Source organism: Sardina pilchardus, chromosome 14 (assembly GCF_963854185.1).
Source record: "Sardina pilchardus chromosome 14, fSarPil1.1, whole genome shotgun sequence".
Lineage (NCBI taxonomy): Eukaryota > Metazoa > Chordata > Actinopteri > Clupeiformes > Clupeidae > Sardina > Sardina pilchardus.
Genome location: NC_085007.1, coordinates 10,990,704 through 11,006,349, shown reverse-complemented (window position 1 = coordinate 11,006,349; position 15,646 = coordinate 10,990,704). Strand labels below are relative to the sequence as shown.

Below are 15,646 nucleotides of genomic sequence, written 5' to 3'. Positions count from 1 at the left end.
CCTCTTAAAATGCAAATATCCATATTGATTTAAAACACCGCAACTGGAGAGCCTGGGTTCCATAATTGGGTTGTATTTTAGGACATGTATTCTATGAATACATTGATGTAGCACTGACATTCAATCAAGCATAAATGTACTACATTTGATACATTTAGCATGATTATTCAAAAATATGCATGCTAAATGTATATATATAAAAAATACACATTGTAATGCAGTGTCCAGCATTCAATGTCATTTAGCATACTCTCTTACTGTGTAGAAACAAGGCATGCAAGTGCTGTTTGTCCATAGAGTGAGATTCTGTGGAGGTCTTTTGTAGAGATGTTCACAGCTTTCCCTCTCTAATCCTTGTTTTTGCTACCCATGTTTTCTCCCTGAGCGCTGGTGCAGCTCACTCAGTGCTGAGGAAGGCCTCGGGGAAAGACTGAACAAGTAAAAAGGAAATGAACAGAGAGAGAGAGAGAGAGAGAAAGAGAGAGAAAGAGAGGGAGGGAGCGTTTCTAAAAGAATCGGGGGAGAACCACAGCTGGTTCTGTTTTTTTTTTTTTTTTTGAATGGTGTGTTCTACTGTCCTTTCATGCTTTGTGACATTGTGCATGCAATACTGCCAGTAACGAAAGAGAGAGAGAGAGGCGGGGTAGAAAAAAAAACAGGGAAAGAGAGGAAGAGAGATGGAGAGAGGGCAATAGAGGGAAAAATGGAAAGAAAGAGATGGAGAAAGGGGAGAGGGCCGGAGAGGAAGTGCGAGAGGTAGCGGGTGAGTTGGGAACAGTCCGGGGTGAGTGAGGGGGATTCCATACTGTGACATTCTGATTTCACCAGGCACAGACGAACCCACTGGGCACCACTGGCACCAAGTCAAAGAGAAATTCAAACATTTTCAGTCCTGCAGATCTGGGGAGCGAGCAGCACAAGCCCACAAAACACTCACACTCATTGTCTATCCCAGCCACTGAGCCCTGTGGTCTTAGAGCTGGCTGGCTAATATTTGAATCATGCTAAATCCACCCTTGACAAACTAACCCAGGGGTGTTAGCATCGTGGTATTCTCCGAAATTTTTGAATCATTGCAAAATCCACCCTTGACAAACTAACCCTGGGGTATTTGTATCATGGTATTCTCCTCAGTATTACCTCTGTGTGGTTTCTGTGCATGCTAATTGTCCGCTCACAAGTATGGTATGTGAATGCTGGTCAGTACATGAATGTTGACAATTTTTCATTGTCGCAAATGGAAAAGAATAGGGATGTGTTGTGCGACCGGAGCTTACCAGGATAAAGCTGTTTTTGTGTAGGTAGGAAACACATTCAGCTAATGAAACTGGAATGGTAATACGCCCCTGGTTTATAGTTATGACGCTCAGGAACTCCATTATGGAGATTGCTGCAGGGAGGGGCGGTTTGAGATGTCTGCGTAAACGCCTCCTAATCGAATAGAGCGGGAGAGAGTACATGCGTTTTTCTTTAGCTCTGCGTCCTGCCCCGGCGCGAAACGCTGTTATTTATTGACGGACACGAGGAGGCACTTAGACGACGCTGCCTCCAGCCTTAAAAAGGTCACAATAAAAAAAGCCACCGTTTGAGAATCGGCTTCTCGGGCTGCAATCACCAAGTCATAACTCACTATCGGACAGGACGCCAGGGTCTCCTCCATGCAGTGTGGACACTCCCAAGCATTAAACCAAATGAACGGCAACATAATGTTTTAGCCATTTGATTCACAGCCCTCTGTCAGTCAAACAGATAACTGATGTTGAAATCGTTGTAAAATAAGTCTGTTTTTTTCTCACTCTCTCTGTGAAGCTGGCAGAAGTTGTAAATGTTTTGATATAATTCAGCTTCTTTTACATCTGATGAAAAGGAAAGGGGATGATGCGAGAAGGAGGGGGGGAAGGAGAGCGAGAGGGAGAACTGGCATTTTGACAGTCTCAGATTAGCTTTTTGTTGGAATATATTGCCAGAGGGCAGAGTGAGAGAGAGAGGGAGAGAGAGGGAGAGAGAGGGAGAGAGAGACTGAGAGGGTAGCAGGAGAGGGAGAGGAAGAGAGACAAAAGAGGGAAGAGAGAAAGAGAGAGGAGGAGAGAGAATGAGAGATGAAAGAGAGAAAGGAGAGAGTGGGTTGGTAAGCGGTGAACGGAGGAGGGATGGAGGCAGGGAGGAACTGAGGGTGAGGAGGAGGGATGGAGAGAGGGAGGAACTGAGGGTGAGGAGAGGGAGGGAGGGAGGAATGGAGAGATGGAGGGAGGGAGAAACTGAGGGTGTGTGTGAAGGAGAGGCGGAGAGACAGTAGTGATACTCTGTGTGACCGCTGAAGCGTGAGTCTCAGATTGTGCTCCGGTCCTCGCTGTGTGTGTGTGTCTGCGTCTGATTAGAGAAGGTCAGTAGGACCTCTCCACACACACACACACACACACACACACACATGCACACACACACTCTCACTCACTCACTCACTCACACAGGAGAAGACAGACCTGCACGGGTTTGAGTGTCGTTCTGACTCGGCTCCGGGGAAAGACCAGTGGGAGCGTGGGACTAAAAGTACTTGTGAATTTCCCTCCCGACTTTCTGTGATTTTTTTTTCATCTTTCCCATGCTACTCGGCACTTGGGAGATCGTTGCGCTTTGCATGCCGTGCGTACGGGGCGTGCACTTTTCATTATGGACCGTATGCTTCACTCCAAGTGATGCAAACATCACACACAGGTTGTTGTGGTCTTGGGAGTTGCATACCACCATGAGGTAAGATTTCCAGCATCTTTCAAGCTCACAAAAGTAAAAGAGTTTTAACAAGTAAATGTTAAAAGAGAACATTGATATATTATGTTTTGAGATTGGGTCTTGGGAAGTGGTATTGGATATGTGAATCAGTGTCATTTTCACATCTGTCTCCTGCTGCCTGTTTCCATTTTAAGAAATGAAAAAATATAGGTTGAGTGTGTATGCTTTCACTGTGATGTATGTAGCTTAAATAACTACAAGCAAATACACAATCAGTCATAATATGTATGTTATGAATGCAATCTACTTAACAAAACTCATTTGATTTTTCATGTAAAACAACGTAGTAGAGAAAAAAACGTGCAGAGGAGAGAGGAGTAAACATTCCATCTTCTCCACTTTTTTAAACCTATAAATAATAAAGCAGCAGGGTTTTGGAAGCAATTAAATCTCCTTTTCTGTCTTACACACAGAAGGAAATAATATCTCCTTATCTCTGTCCTTCTAAATGCTGTGGCTGTGTGTCCTGTCCCTCCACACTGCAAAGGGTTATCCAGACATTCAGATAGATTGCCATACTTTCTGTGAAGTGAATGACTTTTTCGATAGTGACAGAGGAGGAGGAGAGGGTTCATTTGAGGTTTTGGGGTAAAGAGCTGTAGCATTGAACTGATTAACTTGATTTGTATCGTAAATGGCCCAAAGCACTTTCTAACAGGGCCAGGGGAAAAAAACCCTTCCTAAAAGCAAACGTACTCTCTGAGCGACCGTGTGTGTGTCTGTCTGTGCCTGCATGTGTGCGTGTGTGCGTGTGTGTGTGTGTGTGTGTGTGTGTGTGTGTGTGTGTGTGTGTGTGTGTGTGTGTGTGTGTGTGTGTGTGTGTGTGTGTGTGTGTGTGTGTGTGAATTAAAATCTGGTATGATGTATTTGCTTAGATTGTGCTAAGGAATCTAAGGAGTCTAATACCTTAACATTTGAAAGTGTTTTATGTATTTGGTCAAATGTGAGGCCACTGGTCAGATTCTACTTATGGTTGCCCTGCAGAGTTGATGCTGTATGCATTTACTGGCCTGTGCATTATCATGGCAAAGCACATTATCTGCACTGAACTTGTATGGTGCAGAGGTTAAACCCTAGCCCTTAGTGCTGTACTATTATTGGACAGAGGTTAAATCCAGAACTTCAGAACTAGATTGCTTTTGGTCAGGGGCTTAATTCCAGGTGGGAATTCTAGAATGATGGTGTCTGGCGGGCAAGTTTGTCCTAGTTTAAGATGATCAGGTCAGTGGCCCACCTTAAAATGTTGCTGGACTTTTAGAGAGAGAGATAGTTAGTTAGTTAGTTAGTTAGTTAGTTACAGTAATTAGTTCGTTAGTTAGTTAGTTAGTTACTGTTCTGTTTGCATCATGTAGATTTATTTTACCTGATGGTAAAATCATCTAATAGCAGGTAGATGGGGCCAGGAGTACTTGCCTGAATTGCTTGTTGCCTCAACTAAACCTTTGGATTATAAAATGGCCAGAAAAGCCAATTTGAATGTGCATTGCTCCTTTACCATTTAGAGCATCCTAGGCATCGTGCCAAAAAGCGCATCTAAGGATGGTGGAGACTTGCCCCCGCCACACACACACACGCACACACTGTCTCAGTCACAGTGACGGATCCTGTTGCTCGCCGAATCCATTTGAGAAAAGTAACGGCAGGAGCAGGCTCTGAATTTCAATGACGGCCTTCTTCGAGTGCAGCCGGTGCTTAACGCACGGAGCGGCGCTCGGAAATCAAGTGGGTGCCCCTGCGCGAGCGGCTAAATGCACCCTGATGTTTACCTTAATTTGATGACTCACTGGTGTTCCACAATGTCCGTGACGTGCACAAACACAAAGCAACCTGCAACAATGCAAGGCTCTGCGGTTTTGGGGCAGAGCGGCCCAGGTTTTTATTGGTTTATTTAGTCTGAACGCAAACTTTGACGAGAGGGTAATTGCATTTCACCGGATGACAAAAGAGTCATCTTCATCTCCACTGACACCAGTTCACTGTGCTGTCAGCTAGCCATCGGTCCTGCTACTAGTGGTGACGTGCTTGTCACATAACACTGATAAAGGCACCGGCCTTCTCCACTTGCATCAAGAATCTGCTTATCCGCTGTTTTTTAACACATTTGCAGACAGAGAGGAAAGTGGCTCCTCGTGTCTTGTTTTCTTTCTGGTTTCCTAGACCCATAGATCCAGCTCAAAGTTTAGATGTGTTACGCTGTCCCCTAAACACCAACTTGGAGGTAGAGATGTTTTCAGAGGCAGAGATAATGGCAAAAGAGAATTTCTTCATCCTTTTTCTTCTCAGACTTTGCTAACGAGGATAGTTGCTGACAACTGATTGAGGGGACTAGACCTTTAAGGTGGTCTGTGGTCATCATCTTTTCCTCTAGTTTGTGTTGTCTTGATCATCACAGTGTGACATACAGTAGTATAGTCATTATTTTTGCGAGAATCAACTTCACAAACAATCTACTATTGTGTTGACCAGGAAAGTGGTGTTGCGCTACCAGTACAATGGCTTACATTCTCAAATTTTGTCAATTTATCCACATATTTAGTATTTTACAATACTGAAGCATATGACAGATGTAAACTTCTGTTACACCTCAGCTAATTATACCAGTTAAGTGTTTGTGTGTGTGTGTTTGTGTGTGTTTGTGTGTGTTTGTGTGAGTGTGTGTGTGAGAGAGAGAGAGAGAGATTCAAAAGAGAGAAGCCAGCCCTAGCCAGCCCTTGTCTTCCCTGTGTCCTAGTGATATCAACAGCAAGTGCTGGAGCAAGGTGCGGATTACAGTCAACGGGATGTCACTTAACAACCCAGCACCCCGTGGTGCACACAGCTGGACTGTCGCTCTTCCTGCTCCGTGTGTGTGTGTGTGTGCCTGGCAACGCACACTCCCTTTCTAATTGCCTGGTAGCCACCCCCCATTTTCTTGCGATTGAGCATCAGTGTCGACTCTTGTCGCTCCTACAGAAGAGACTATAGCATACGGGTGAAAATGGGACCTTCTCTTTTGATACTTCTGCTACTGATCTTGCCTTTTAAAGCTGATGGAAATGGCATGAGGGCTTTAAGGTTATTGAAAAGGTAATTCATATGCAGTAGTAATCCTGTGCCAACCGTACAGTGCAAGACTATTTTTTTCGGAAAGTGACACAGGTGTCTTTTTAACAAAGACATTTTCTTTGATGAGCTCATTCACTGTAGAAGTCTTTCATGACATGGCTTTTTGCTTCCAATCATAATTGTCCTTTTTTTGCTCATAATGATCCTATTTATCTTAGTAGAGCAGAAAGTGCCTTTTTAGTGGCCCTTTGACGGAGAAATTCAAAAGCATATCGATGATGTCCTTGCACCCTAGCGAGCACAAATCATTGCTCCTTTGAGGTTTGATATCATTACCATGGTATTAAAATCCCTCTCTCCTTCAGATTTTTTTTGCGTTAGCCAATCAAGATGGCACGATTACACTAGAGAATTGAGTTTCTACCCCCATTTTGATCACCCCCCACCCCCCCCCCCCCCCACCACCACCGCCGCCGCCCCTTGTTCTGTTCGACTGCTTCAATTAATGAACACTTAAACCCTCCGGCCCTGGCTTAATCGTTAGGTTGTTAGCCGCTCCTTGTCTCGTCTGTCCAGGCTCCGAGAGGGCTCCGCCAGCACAGCCCCGGTCCTCCAGGGGCACAGGAGGAGGAGAGGGATTATCCCCCTCAGTGTGTGTGTTGTGACAGGGAGCTGTCCAAAGCTGCCCCGACGTGACGCCGCTAAACAGCGGCTGCCCAAACAGCGGCGTCCGGCATCTGTAAATAGCCTGTGGCTGATGGACACGGGAGATGAACGCAAGCCCCTAGTTGAAGCGGTTCAAGCGCTGCTTAAAGGTTCACGGCACGCTTGCCTCCTGCTTTCTTCCTCTTAAAAGCACAGGGGAGGTGGGGAGGCAGTTGGATTGTACCCTACAGGCAGCTTAAGTGGGACGATGATAACAGAAATTAAAGAAAGTTTTGAACCTTTATCTAATTACTAGCATATATTTCAGTGTGAGTTTGATGGGGATTTTTTTTATCTATTACTTCAAACCGTAAAATTCATATCCGCTATGCTTCGTTTGATGAGTGTCGATGAAACCACTTTCAGAAACAGCTTTAGTGTAGACTGATGTCACTCATGAGGATGAGTGCAGAAGCCCAGAAGCAGCAAAACTGATGTGAAAATGACACTGTATTAGAAATCTTACAATTATTTGACATTAATTGAGTGCATGAATTTGAATGGTGGCAACAACTGTCAGCGAGTAGCCTACTTAGATTGAAATGTTTCCTCCAAGGATCATTAAAATTGTTCTTGTAACACAAGGCATTAAGTGGGCTAGTTTACAATCTTGTCAGGATCTAGCTCATATAATAAAGAGCGCATGTTTTAGTATGCTGGACCTACATAACTGCTGTTATGTATGGAAAAGAATATTCTTTGGTCAAAGACTCAACTGCTGTTCTTTTGCCTCTCAGGTGATATGGCTCATCCTCTGGCACCCTTACTTCAGAGTCCCTGGGTGCTAGCTGACCGCTAGCGCAGCGCCCCAGGGCACTAGTTAGCCCTTAGCTGGTGTGCCTCTTCCTCATCGGTATGTTCTCCAGGAGCCACAGTAATGGACACGATGACACAGACGCCGCGGGAATCTCCCCAAACAAGTGGGCCAAGAAAAGGGATCTGGTCAAAAGCAAGACCCAGAGCCCTAAATCGGGACCCGGCTTCAGGAAAAAGATCCAGAAGTTTCTACACGGTCCCGGGGAACAGCCCATACACAACTCACAGTATACCCCTATGGAGCTGGAGGAGGAGGAGGTGGAGGAGGAGGATGTTGCTTTATGCAAGCCGAGACGTAGACCCACCAGCTATCACTCAGGCATGCGGTCTGTGCCCAATGGCCACAGTCCTGTTTGTGCCTCCAGCAAGTCCTTCATCGGCGAGGTGGAGCTAAATCGGGAGGGAAATATCAGGATACCATGCACCATCCAACACAATGGGCCCACGGCAGAACAGCAGGGGTCGGGGGAGGAGAGCAGCTCGGACTACGTTGATGAAGGGAACATTGCGGAAGCGACTCTGAGCCCTAGAAGAAGAAGAAGCACTGGAAGAGAGGAAGAGATGGAAGAGAGGCTCAGGGCGACGACGCGAGAAGGGTCGAGCACTATAGTCGAGCATATTCTGAAAGAGCTTCAGGGCATCAATAAAATTCAGGAAGAAATCTCGGACCTCAGGCAGTATCTCTCCTCTGTCAAGGGCTCTGTGGATGAAGTGTCGTGTTGTGTTGACGCCGTCTTGACAGAGATCGAGGAGCTGTACACGGGAAATGCATATGGTCCCCACGCGTCTCCGAGAACGATGGGACGTCACGCAAGCCCGCGTAGACAGGTAGCCACCTTACCGAGGAGACACAGCAGCCCACCTGTTAACCAGTACACCTACCCTAAGGATAAGGAAAGACCAACAGAGAGAGCCTTGCAGAAGAGGAGAGAGGCCGTAGCGTCTTACCAAGGCGTGGCTGCCGCCACAAGGCAACGGCCTGAACGAGCACCCTCGCCTCGCAGCTTAGGGTCTCCGGTATCGGGAGGTCACAAATCCCGGCTCCCTTACCTGGATAGGCGATACGCAGCGGACTTCCAGAGCACTAGCTCGCTCTCCTCCTGCCCCAGCTGCAGAGCTGCCAGACGGGAGGACCAGTATCGCTCGAGGAGCGCGGGCCTGCCAGCCAGCGCGAGCGAAGACGGTGCGTGGAGTGGCGAGGCCGGGTGGAGCGAAGAGGACGCCTGTTCCTGCCACTGCAGCCTGGAAGAGGGCGAGACTTGCCGGGGGTCGGACACCGGCGATGGGTACACGGGTGCGGACACCAGCAGTACTCCGGGCCGCTCGTCTCGGAGCAGCTCCGAGCATCTCTCCCTGCTCTTCGGACGGTACTACGACTCGGCGTCGAGCTCTTCCAGCGTGGTGGACTGGAAGGCGCCGAGGGCGCAGTCGCTGGTGGGCGTGGAGTGCGACTGCACCCCCAACTGCCCTTACTCTCGCAGCTCCGGGTACCACACCATAGATGCGTACGCAGACGACCTCGGCAGCGGCCCCTCCAGGAGCATCAGCCACTCCACGGTGGCGCTGACCGACTACGACGCGCACTCGACCTGCGAGCGCTGCCTCTCGGCGGAGCGTCTGGACGCGGATTCGGCCGAGAGCACCGAGAGGGAGTGGCCCGAGCGGGTTCCGTGTCAGGACGCCAGTGAGGAGGACTGGGGGAACACGCCAGAGGACCCCGAGATCGAGAGCCCCAACGCGGAGTATGACGTGAAGAAGCTGGGGCACGCCATGACCACCTTTCGATCGGCCCTGCGCGGCGCTATGAAGGACCTCGACACGCCCTCTTCCCATGGGTACCCTTACGAGGAGAACCTATCAGACACTGCCTCAGTTGATGGCTACCCGCAGAGAGAGCCTCTTGACGAGAAGCGTGCTTTGCGAAGGGAAGGGAGAGGGCACCCCAGAAATGTCTTTGATGTCTCCCCCTCACTGCCCCAGCTGGACCAGATCAGTGAAGCCTCCCTCAGGCTGGACGACCACCATAATCAAGGGGTATCAGAGGATCAAGCTTATGCCCATCAAACACTCAGTGCCCCCGAATCTCCCGTGAGCCCGGCCTACCCTCGCTGCGCCCATAAAGGGAGCCTCTCTTTTGAACAGTCTCCCAGTAGGAGAGCTCACCATGGAGACCCACAGTCTTACATTCCGGAATGTCCATCAGAAGTCAACGCAGAAAGGGTGGGGCTGGACTCGGAGGGGGTGGAGCCTAATCTGGAGATTACAGAGGGAAGTCCGGAAAGGGCGGGGTTTTCCCAATCAAAGTGGCAGAGCAGCTTTAAGGAGGTTCTCAAGGAAAAAAAAGAATCTAGGCGTCGACTGTCAAGGACTGGACAAGATTCGAGGTCCATATTTTCTGATGAAGAATCTTATCTAGGTATAAATGAGAGCAAGATTTGTATTATTCAAACTCTTTTAAATACTTTAAATTCTGTGATACATTTGTCTGTGTGTATTTGTCTGTGTCTTATGAAAACATAAAACGTTCCTTCAGCAGAGGCAGCGGTGTTATTTATATTTCTCTGAATGTCTCAGACCTTTTTGTCTTTTCTTTTCCACAGAGGGGAGTAAAGAAGACGCTCAGGTTACTATGCATGGGTTACTATGGTTACTATGCATGGTGTTTTTGCTGCTTATGTAGCCCAATTTGCTGAGGCCTAACATGATCCAATATTTCAGAATGAATTGGATCAAACTAAAATATGTTGAGTACACCCCATAGCGTTTATAGTGCCACTAGCAAATGACAAGTGCATATGACACCATATCCTGTTATAACACAATCTGTTGTTCAGATTAGTGTTCCTTTTCTTTGTCATTGGCCAGCCCGTTTATGTGTGCTATCCTTTATGCATAGAATTGCATGTGCTGTCTGTCGTATGTGTATATGTCTGCTGCTGCAAAATTGCTCTAATGGTCTACTCAACTTTTTATCATCCTCTCAAACAACAACAAGACTCTGTTGTTCTGGGAGAAGCACAGTGGGTAAAACTTGGCTGCCTGCGTGCAATGCAAGTCTCTGGGTTTGCCTGTGTGTTCTCTTTGATTTGAATCTACGGTCGCGGTTTCCAGAGTTTTAAGTTTGATGCTGTTGCGCGAGTGGCGCTCTGAAGCGAATGAAAGCCTCTCTCTCTCTCTTTCTCTCTCCTCTCTCACTCTCTCTTTCTCTCTTTCTTTCTCTCCCTCTCTCGCTCCCTCTCTTGCTGCCTGGTTGCCTCATATGACGGTAGGAGAGCTCACAGGGCCTCAGCGACTGATAGAGAGGGAGAGAGGAAGAGAGGCAGAGATAGGAGGGAGAAGAGAGGGAGAGAGAGGACTACTTTGGGACTGGGTGTCGCTGCAGGCCCTTCTTGCTCCCTGTAGCTGTGTTCGTCTGCGAGGAGCCCGCGATTGCTGGCACTGATGAAACAGTTTACCTCAGAGGGTGAAACACCACAAACACATCACGGCTTGTTTACCCGCCTGTCCCGCTGTCCCATGTTTTTTTCTGTCTTTGGCAGTGATGGGGCTTGTTTGGCTCCCTCGCTGCAGGAAAACTTCTAAGATCTGCCTCAGTCCGTCTCTTCGTAAGATTCCCCTCACAAACTTTTCCCCATGTCGACAGGGGAGAAAAAAAAACGCTCTTCTGTGTTGAAGCGCACGCTTTGACCAGCTATCAAATGTGACATGCTCCGACTGCACATCTGTAACCTCTGGCTGAGTCGAGAGCTGACGGCATATCCAGGCTTCCCCAAGTGGCTGTCACTTGTCGTGTTTTGCTCGCATCAAAGTTCTGCCAGAAAAAGCACATGTTGATCAAAATTCTGACAGCTCTGTTTCTGGCCCTGTTCTCTCCCCCCAAGAGGCACCAGTAGAAAAAAAAAGATGCTGCGCTTGCATATAACCTGTGGTTTACCAGAGCTGTTTGATCACAAAAAGTGCAAACCAGAGTCTGAAGTATGTGAGTTCTAACTGCTCCATCTGAGCTCTGTTTGAGAATAAAGGTGCTGCGACTTGTCATTTTTCTTGAACCTTCGCTTGTCACATGATCCAAGACATTCAAGATAACTTTTCTTGGTACAGGTTGTATCTTTTCATCACATAACTCTTCCCTATTCTCTCACTGTATGTGGTAGGCATGATAGGATCTACTATGTGGTATGTCTAGTTTAACAGGGTTTTGTTTTCTCTTTATTTGGAGTGAAGTGAAACTCAATCAATCATTCCCCCTTTTTCTATGCACCTAAGCATGCAGGTCAGTTCGGAACTTGGTGTGGTGTTTAAGCAGTGTATTGTATGTTTGCCTCTAAGCCAAACGTTTATTAATGATTTTGAACTATACAGGGCCATGAAAATGGAGATAACTCCAAGCAAGCCTGGGTCAAGGCAGGGTAAGTCAACTTTGTCTTAAAAAGTATATTCTGGTGCCATCTGTAATCATCAGTAAAAAATATTTTTTTTTATTTTTTTATTGTAGTTCTATTTGTAACCATCATGTAAGGGTAATAGAGGCTAAATTACAGTACCATCATCAAAACATACCTCAACTATTTTATGAAGACCTACTGAATAGAAGTCGCTTGTTGGTCATGAAAGCTGGGAATAAACATTTAATAACAACTTTTAATGGCTTGTTTCGTCCATCCTTGTACTGTAGGTGAGCACTTCTCTAATGGCCAGTGTGATTTCTTTCAGGGGTGGCAGTGGACTGTTTGGGATTGATAGCATGCCGGACCTGCGCAAGAAGAAGCACATTCCTCTCGTCAGCGATGTGGTGAGTGTAAACTCCTCCCAACTTTGTCATTCATAACCCTCTGGTACTGTAGATACAGTATGATCTGTGTTGCATTCCTCCCCATCTAAGTCATGGAGTTTACCAGGTTTACATTTCACTTCTACTGTAGTTGTAGGCTATACTATTATACTGTACTGTATTTGACAGAAAAATAAATCTCTTGAAACTTGATTCTTGGACTGCAAAAAAGAATAATGCTCTGACACTCTCTTGAATGCAACCTTTCATCCTGGTCAGGCTATGGTAAGTGTGTACTCAAAAAGCCCCTGCCCTGGTCTCCAACTCTTCACTGGTTGTGGGAACGCAGTTCCGCTCTATATTAAGTGGCACGAAGAGTTTACAAGTAGCTGTTGTGTAATGCTGTTTGCAGTAACGGTAGCATTACCCAAATACATGGAGTTATCAGAACAACCTAAGATTCAGTTGAGCTCCGATTGAATCCTTAGGCCATTCAAACAATATTGCTCCACCAACTATTTGTCTTGTACAATATTATGTTTTTGAGTTAGCATGATACTGTAGTTCATCTGTTCTGACATGTATTTGCAGTCTACTTGCAGGCTACTTAATATAAGAAAGTATGGGACCATTGTTTCTTCCCTCTCCCATTCCAGATATTATTTCCCATTTGGTTTTTCCAACTCTCCTGTGCAGTAATGTTGAAGCTACCACTAACACAGAGACGAGGCTAGAAAATGCAACACACTTTGAGTTGTGTAACACCCCGTGGCTTCTAGTCTTTAGTACCTACAGTAGTTGTTTGTTTTTTTCTTAGGTTCTCTCTCTCCCCCCTTAACCACTAACTGCTACTATCCTAAACATAATACTATACTAACTATCCCAGGGGAGATGCTAGTATAGGGGCTAGTGCTAACATAATTGTTTTCCTGGTTCATTGTTCCTTTCCTTTCCTCTCTGGAAGGGTGATAACCCCGCCTCATTGGTCTGAGTTATTAACCCATTAACCCCTTCATTAAACATTCACTTGTGGGAGTGTATTGGAATGTGTGTCCAAGGCTGTGGGATAATGGGTCGTCAATGGGAGGTTATTGATACATTATTGATTTTGAAGAATATTTATTTTTATTAAGCTTTACATTAAGGTTCCATTTGCATGAAGATAGAAATCATTAACGACTGCACTTAGCCTTTACAGAACTCTAGTTTATTCTGAGGTTTGTGTTGTAATGAATTTGATTTATTAAAATTAATGTGTTGAAAAGAACACAACTAGTGTTGTTTTTAACACATCTCTATGTCCAGATAGGGATAACACAATTTTTTTTTGTTATGCTGTGTACATACTTACAACAAATCTGTTGAAGATAACACAACTTTGTTTTTAACACATGTCCAGAACACAGTTTGTGTTGTTTCTAACACATTTGTTTTAAGAATGTAGATATTTTAGATATAATCAGGTATAATTGATCAGTTACCCTAAACCATACGCTTAGCTATTTAACAGTAGTTATAGTTTACTTTTGTTCAAGGTAATTAACTAAGGATAGCTAAAGATACTAAGTAACCTTAATATAAAGTATTTATCAAGTCATTTACTTACACACTTACTCACATGTAAAGACTCACATGGTTTTGGTGTTGGTGAAATTAAATTAAATGAATGAATGAATCTGATGTTGCTGATGCGGTTGCCCTAACAACCTGTGTGATGTGCAGTCCCTGGTGCAGGCCAGAAAGGCTGGGATTGCCTCGGCCATGGCCTCCCGCTCCTCCATCAAGGACGAGGAACTGGTGAGTGGTGGTGTCTTTTTGTGTGTCTGATACGAAACACCCTAGATCATTTACATGTAATCTTAGATTAAACCAAGACTTAGATTGAATTTCTACACCAGAGACATACAGTAACTAGTAGTCATCACTTAAATAGCAAAAGTTGTTAACTAACCAAATATTACTATATCTAAATTTGTATAAATGACAACAAGTTCACTCTCTGTCTTCACCATCCTGATGTCTGTCCCTGTCTGCTTGTCTCTCTCTCTCTCTAACTCACTCTTTCTCTCTCTCTCTATCTTTCTGTCTTCTCTATCCATCTCTCTGTCTGTCCCTCCTCAAATCTGTTGTTTCACTGTCTCTCCCTTTCCTCTTTATGTGTATTTCTCTCTTGTCTGTGTGTGTCTTCATACTGTATGTGTTTGGTGTTTTTGTTGTTGACATGTGTTTTTGTTGTTGTTTGTTATCGTCTCCCTCGGCCCCCGTCCGGTCCAATCCCGCAGAAGACGCACGTGTACAAGAAGACGCTGCAGGCTCTCATCTACCCCATCTCCTGCACCACGCCGCACAACTTCGAGGTGTGGACGGCCACCACGCCCACCTACTGCTACGAGTGCGAGGGCCTGCTGTGGGGCATCGCCCGGCAGGGCATGCGCTGCTCCGAGTGCGGCGTCAAGTGCCACGAGAAGTGCCAGGAGCTGCTCAACGCCGACTGCCTCCAGCGTGAGTCCCATGGGAAGGGAAGGGAAGGGAAGGGGGTGAGGGGTGAGGAGGGGTGAGGGGTGGGGGGTGGGGGGGGGGGGACAGGAGTCAGTGAGGAGTCAACGAGGAAGTGAGAAAGAGTTTGAGGGAGAGAGAGAGAGAGAGACCATGAGGTAGGGATGGAGGAAGACATAGTTTTAGGTTGGGACAGCAAGAGGAGAGAGAGAAGACCTGAGGGGAGAGAGAGAGAGAGAGAGAAATAGAGAGATAGACAGATAGAGACGGTGATAGAGGGAGGGAAACGGGAATGGAGGGAGAGAGAGACGGGGTTGGAGGGGGTGACAGAAAAAGGAGGGAGGAGGAGAGAGCCAGGGGGAAGAGAGGAGGTAGAGAAATATTGAGAAATAGAGAGATAGACAGGGAGAGACAGCAAGGAGCAGAGAATGGGAATTTAAAACATGTCAAGGTGGCTCAGAAGATATTACTTCACATCAAGATCTAGGGCAGAACCCAAACTCTGTCAGCACTGTTCCTCCACTGCACATGTATATGAGTGCCAGCTGAACGTAGGAAGTCGAAATTATCCTAGAGTGATTAGGGGAGAAGGACTAACATTTGTGTTTTTGTTTTTGTTTATGGTTCTTTTTTACTTTTGTTTAAAGCAACTTACAATGACGCAATGAACATGACATTACCGGCAACATCTAATCGTTTTTTAGTAAAGTCATATGGCCTAAACAAAAGGAAATATGAATGAACTAAATAGAATGAAGAGAAATGTATACTGTAGATGAGGGAGTATGGAGAGGGGGGAAAGAAAGCTGTTAAGGCAGGGAGAAGCATGGTGGCGAGACAGGCAAGAGACATTGAGAGGGGTTAGAGGGATAGATGGTGGTTTCATAGCTCGTTAATGGAGCACTTGTCCTTCATTTAAATGCTACCTCCAAGGGCTGCGGGCCACCCAGGACCGCAGTCCATCACAGGACTTCACCTTCATCTCGAAAAGGGGGAACCAACTCAGTGTGTCTCTCTCTCTGTCTC

At 46.2% G+C, this 15,646-nt stretch overlaps 1 protein-coding gene across 3 annotated transcripts in view; it reads left to right on the top strand.

Annotated features, from left to right (window-relative positions):
* unc13bb (unc-13 homolog Bb (C. elegans)) overlaps positions 1-15,646 on the top strand; it is a 96,278-nt gene that overhangs the window by 46,928 nt on the left and 33,704 nt on the right. Inside the window, exons 1-6 of one of the 3 annotated variants that reach the window (XM_062553889.1) lie at positions 9,726-9,769; positions 9,954-9,976; positions 11,716-11,762; positions 12,067-12,145; positions 13,847-13,921; positions 14,407-14,626. In XM_062553889.1, the coding sequence (XP_062409873.1) occupies positions 12,098-12,145; positions 13,847-13,921; positions 14,407-14,626 (343 nt within the window). In that variant the 5' untranslated portion in view covers positions 9,726-9,769; positions 9,954-9,976; positions 11,716-11,762; positions 12,067-12,097. Of the gene's footprint in view, positions 1-9,725; positions 9,770-9,953; positions 9,977-11,608; positions 11,627-11,715; positions 11,763-12,066; positions 12,146-13,846; positions 13,922-14,406; positions 14,627-15,646 lie in introns of those variants that run through there. The other 2 variants (XM_062553888.1, XM_062553887.1) reach the window with 2 other exon arrangements.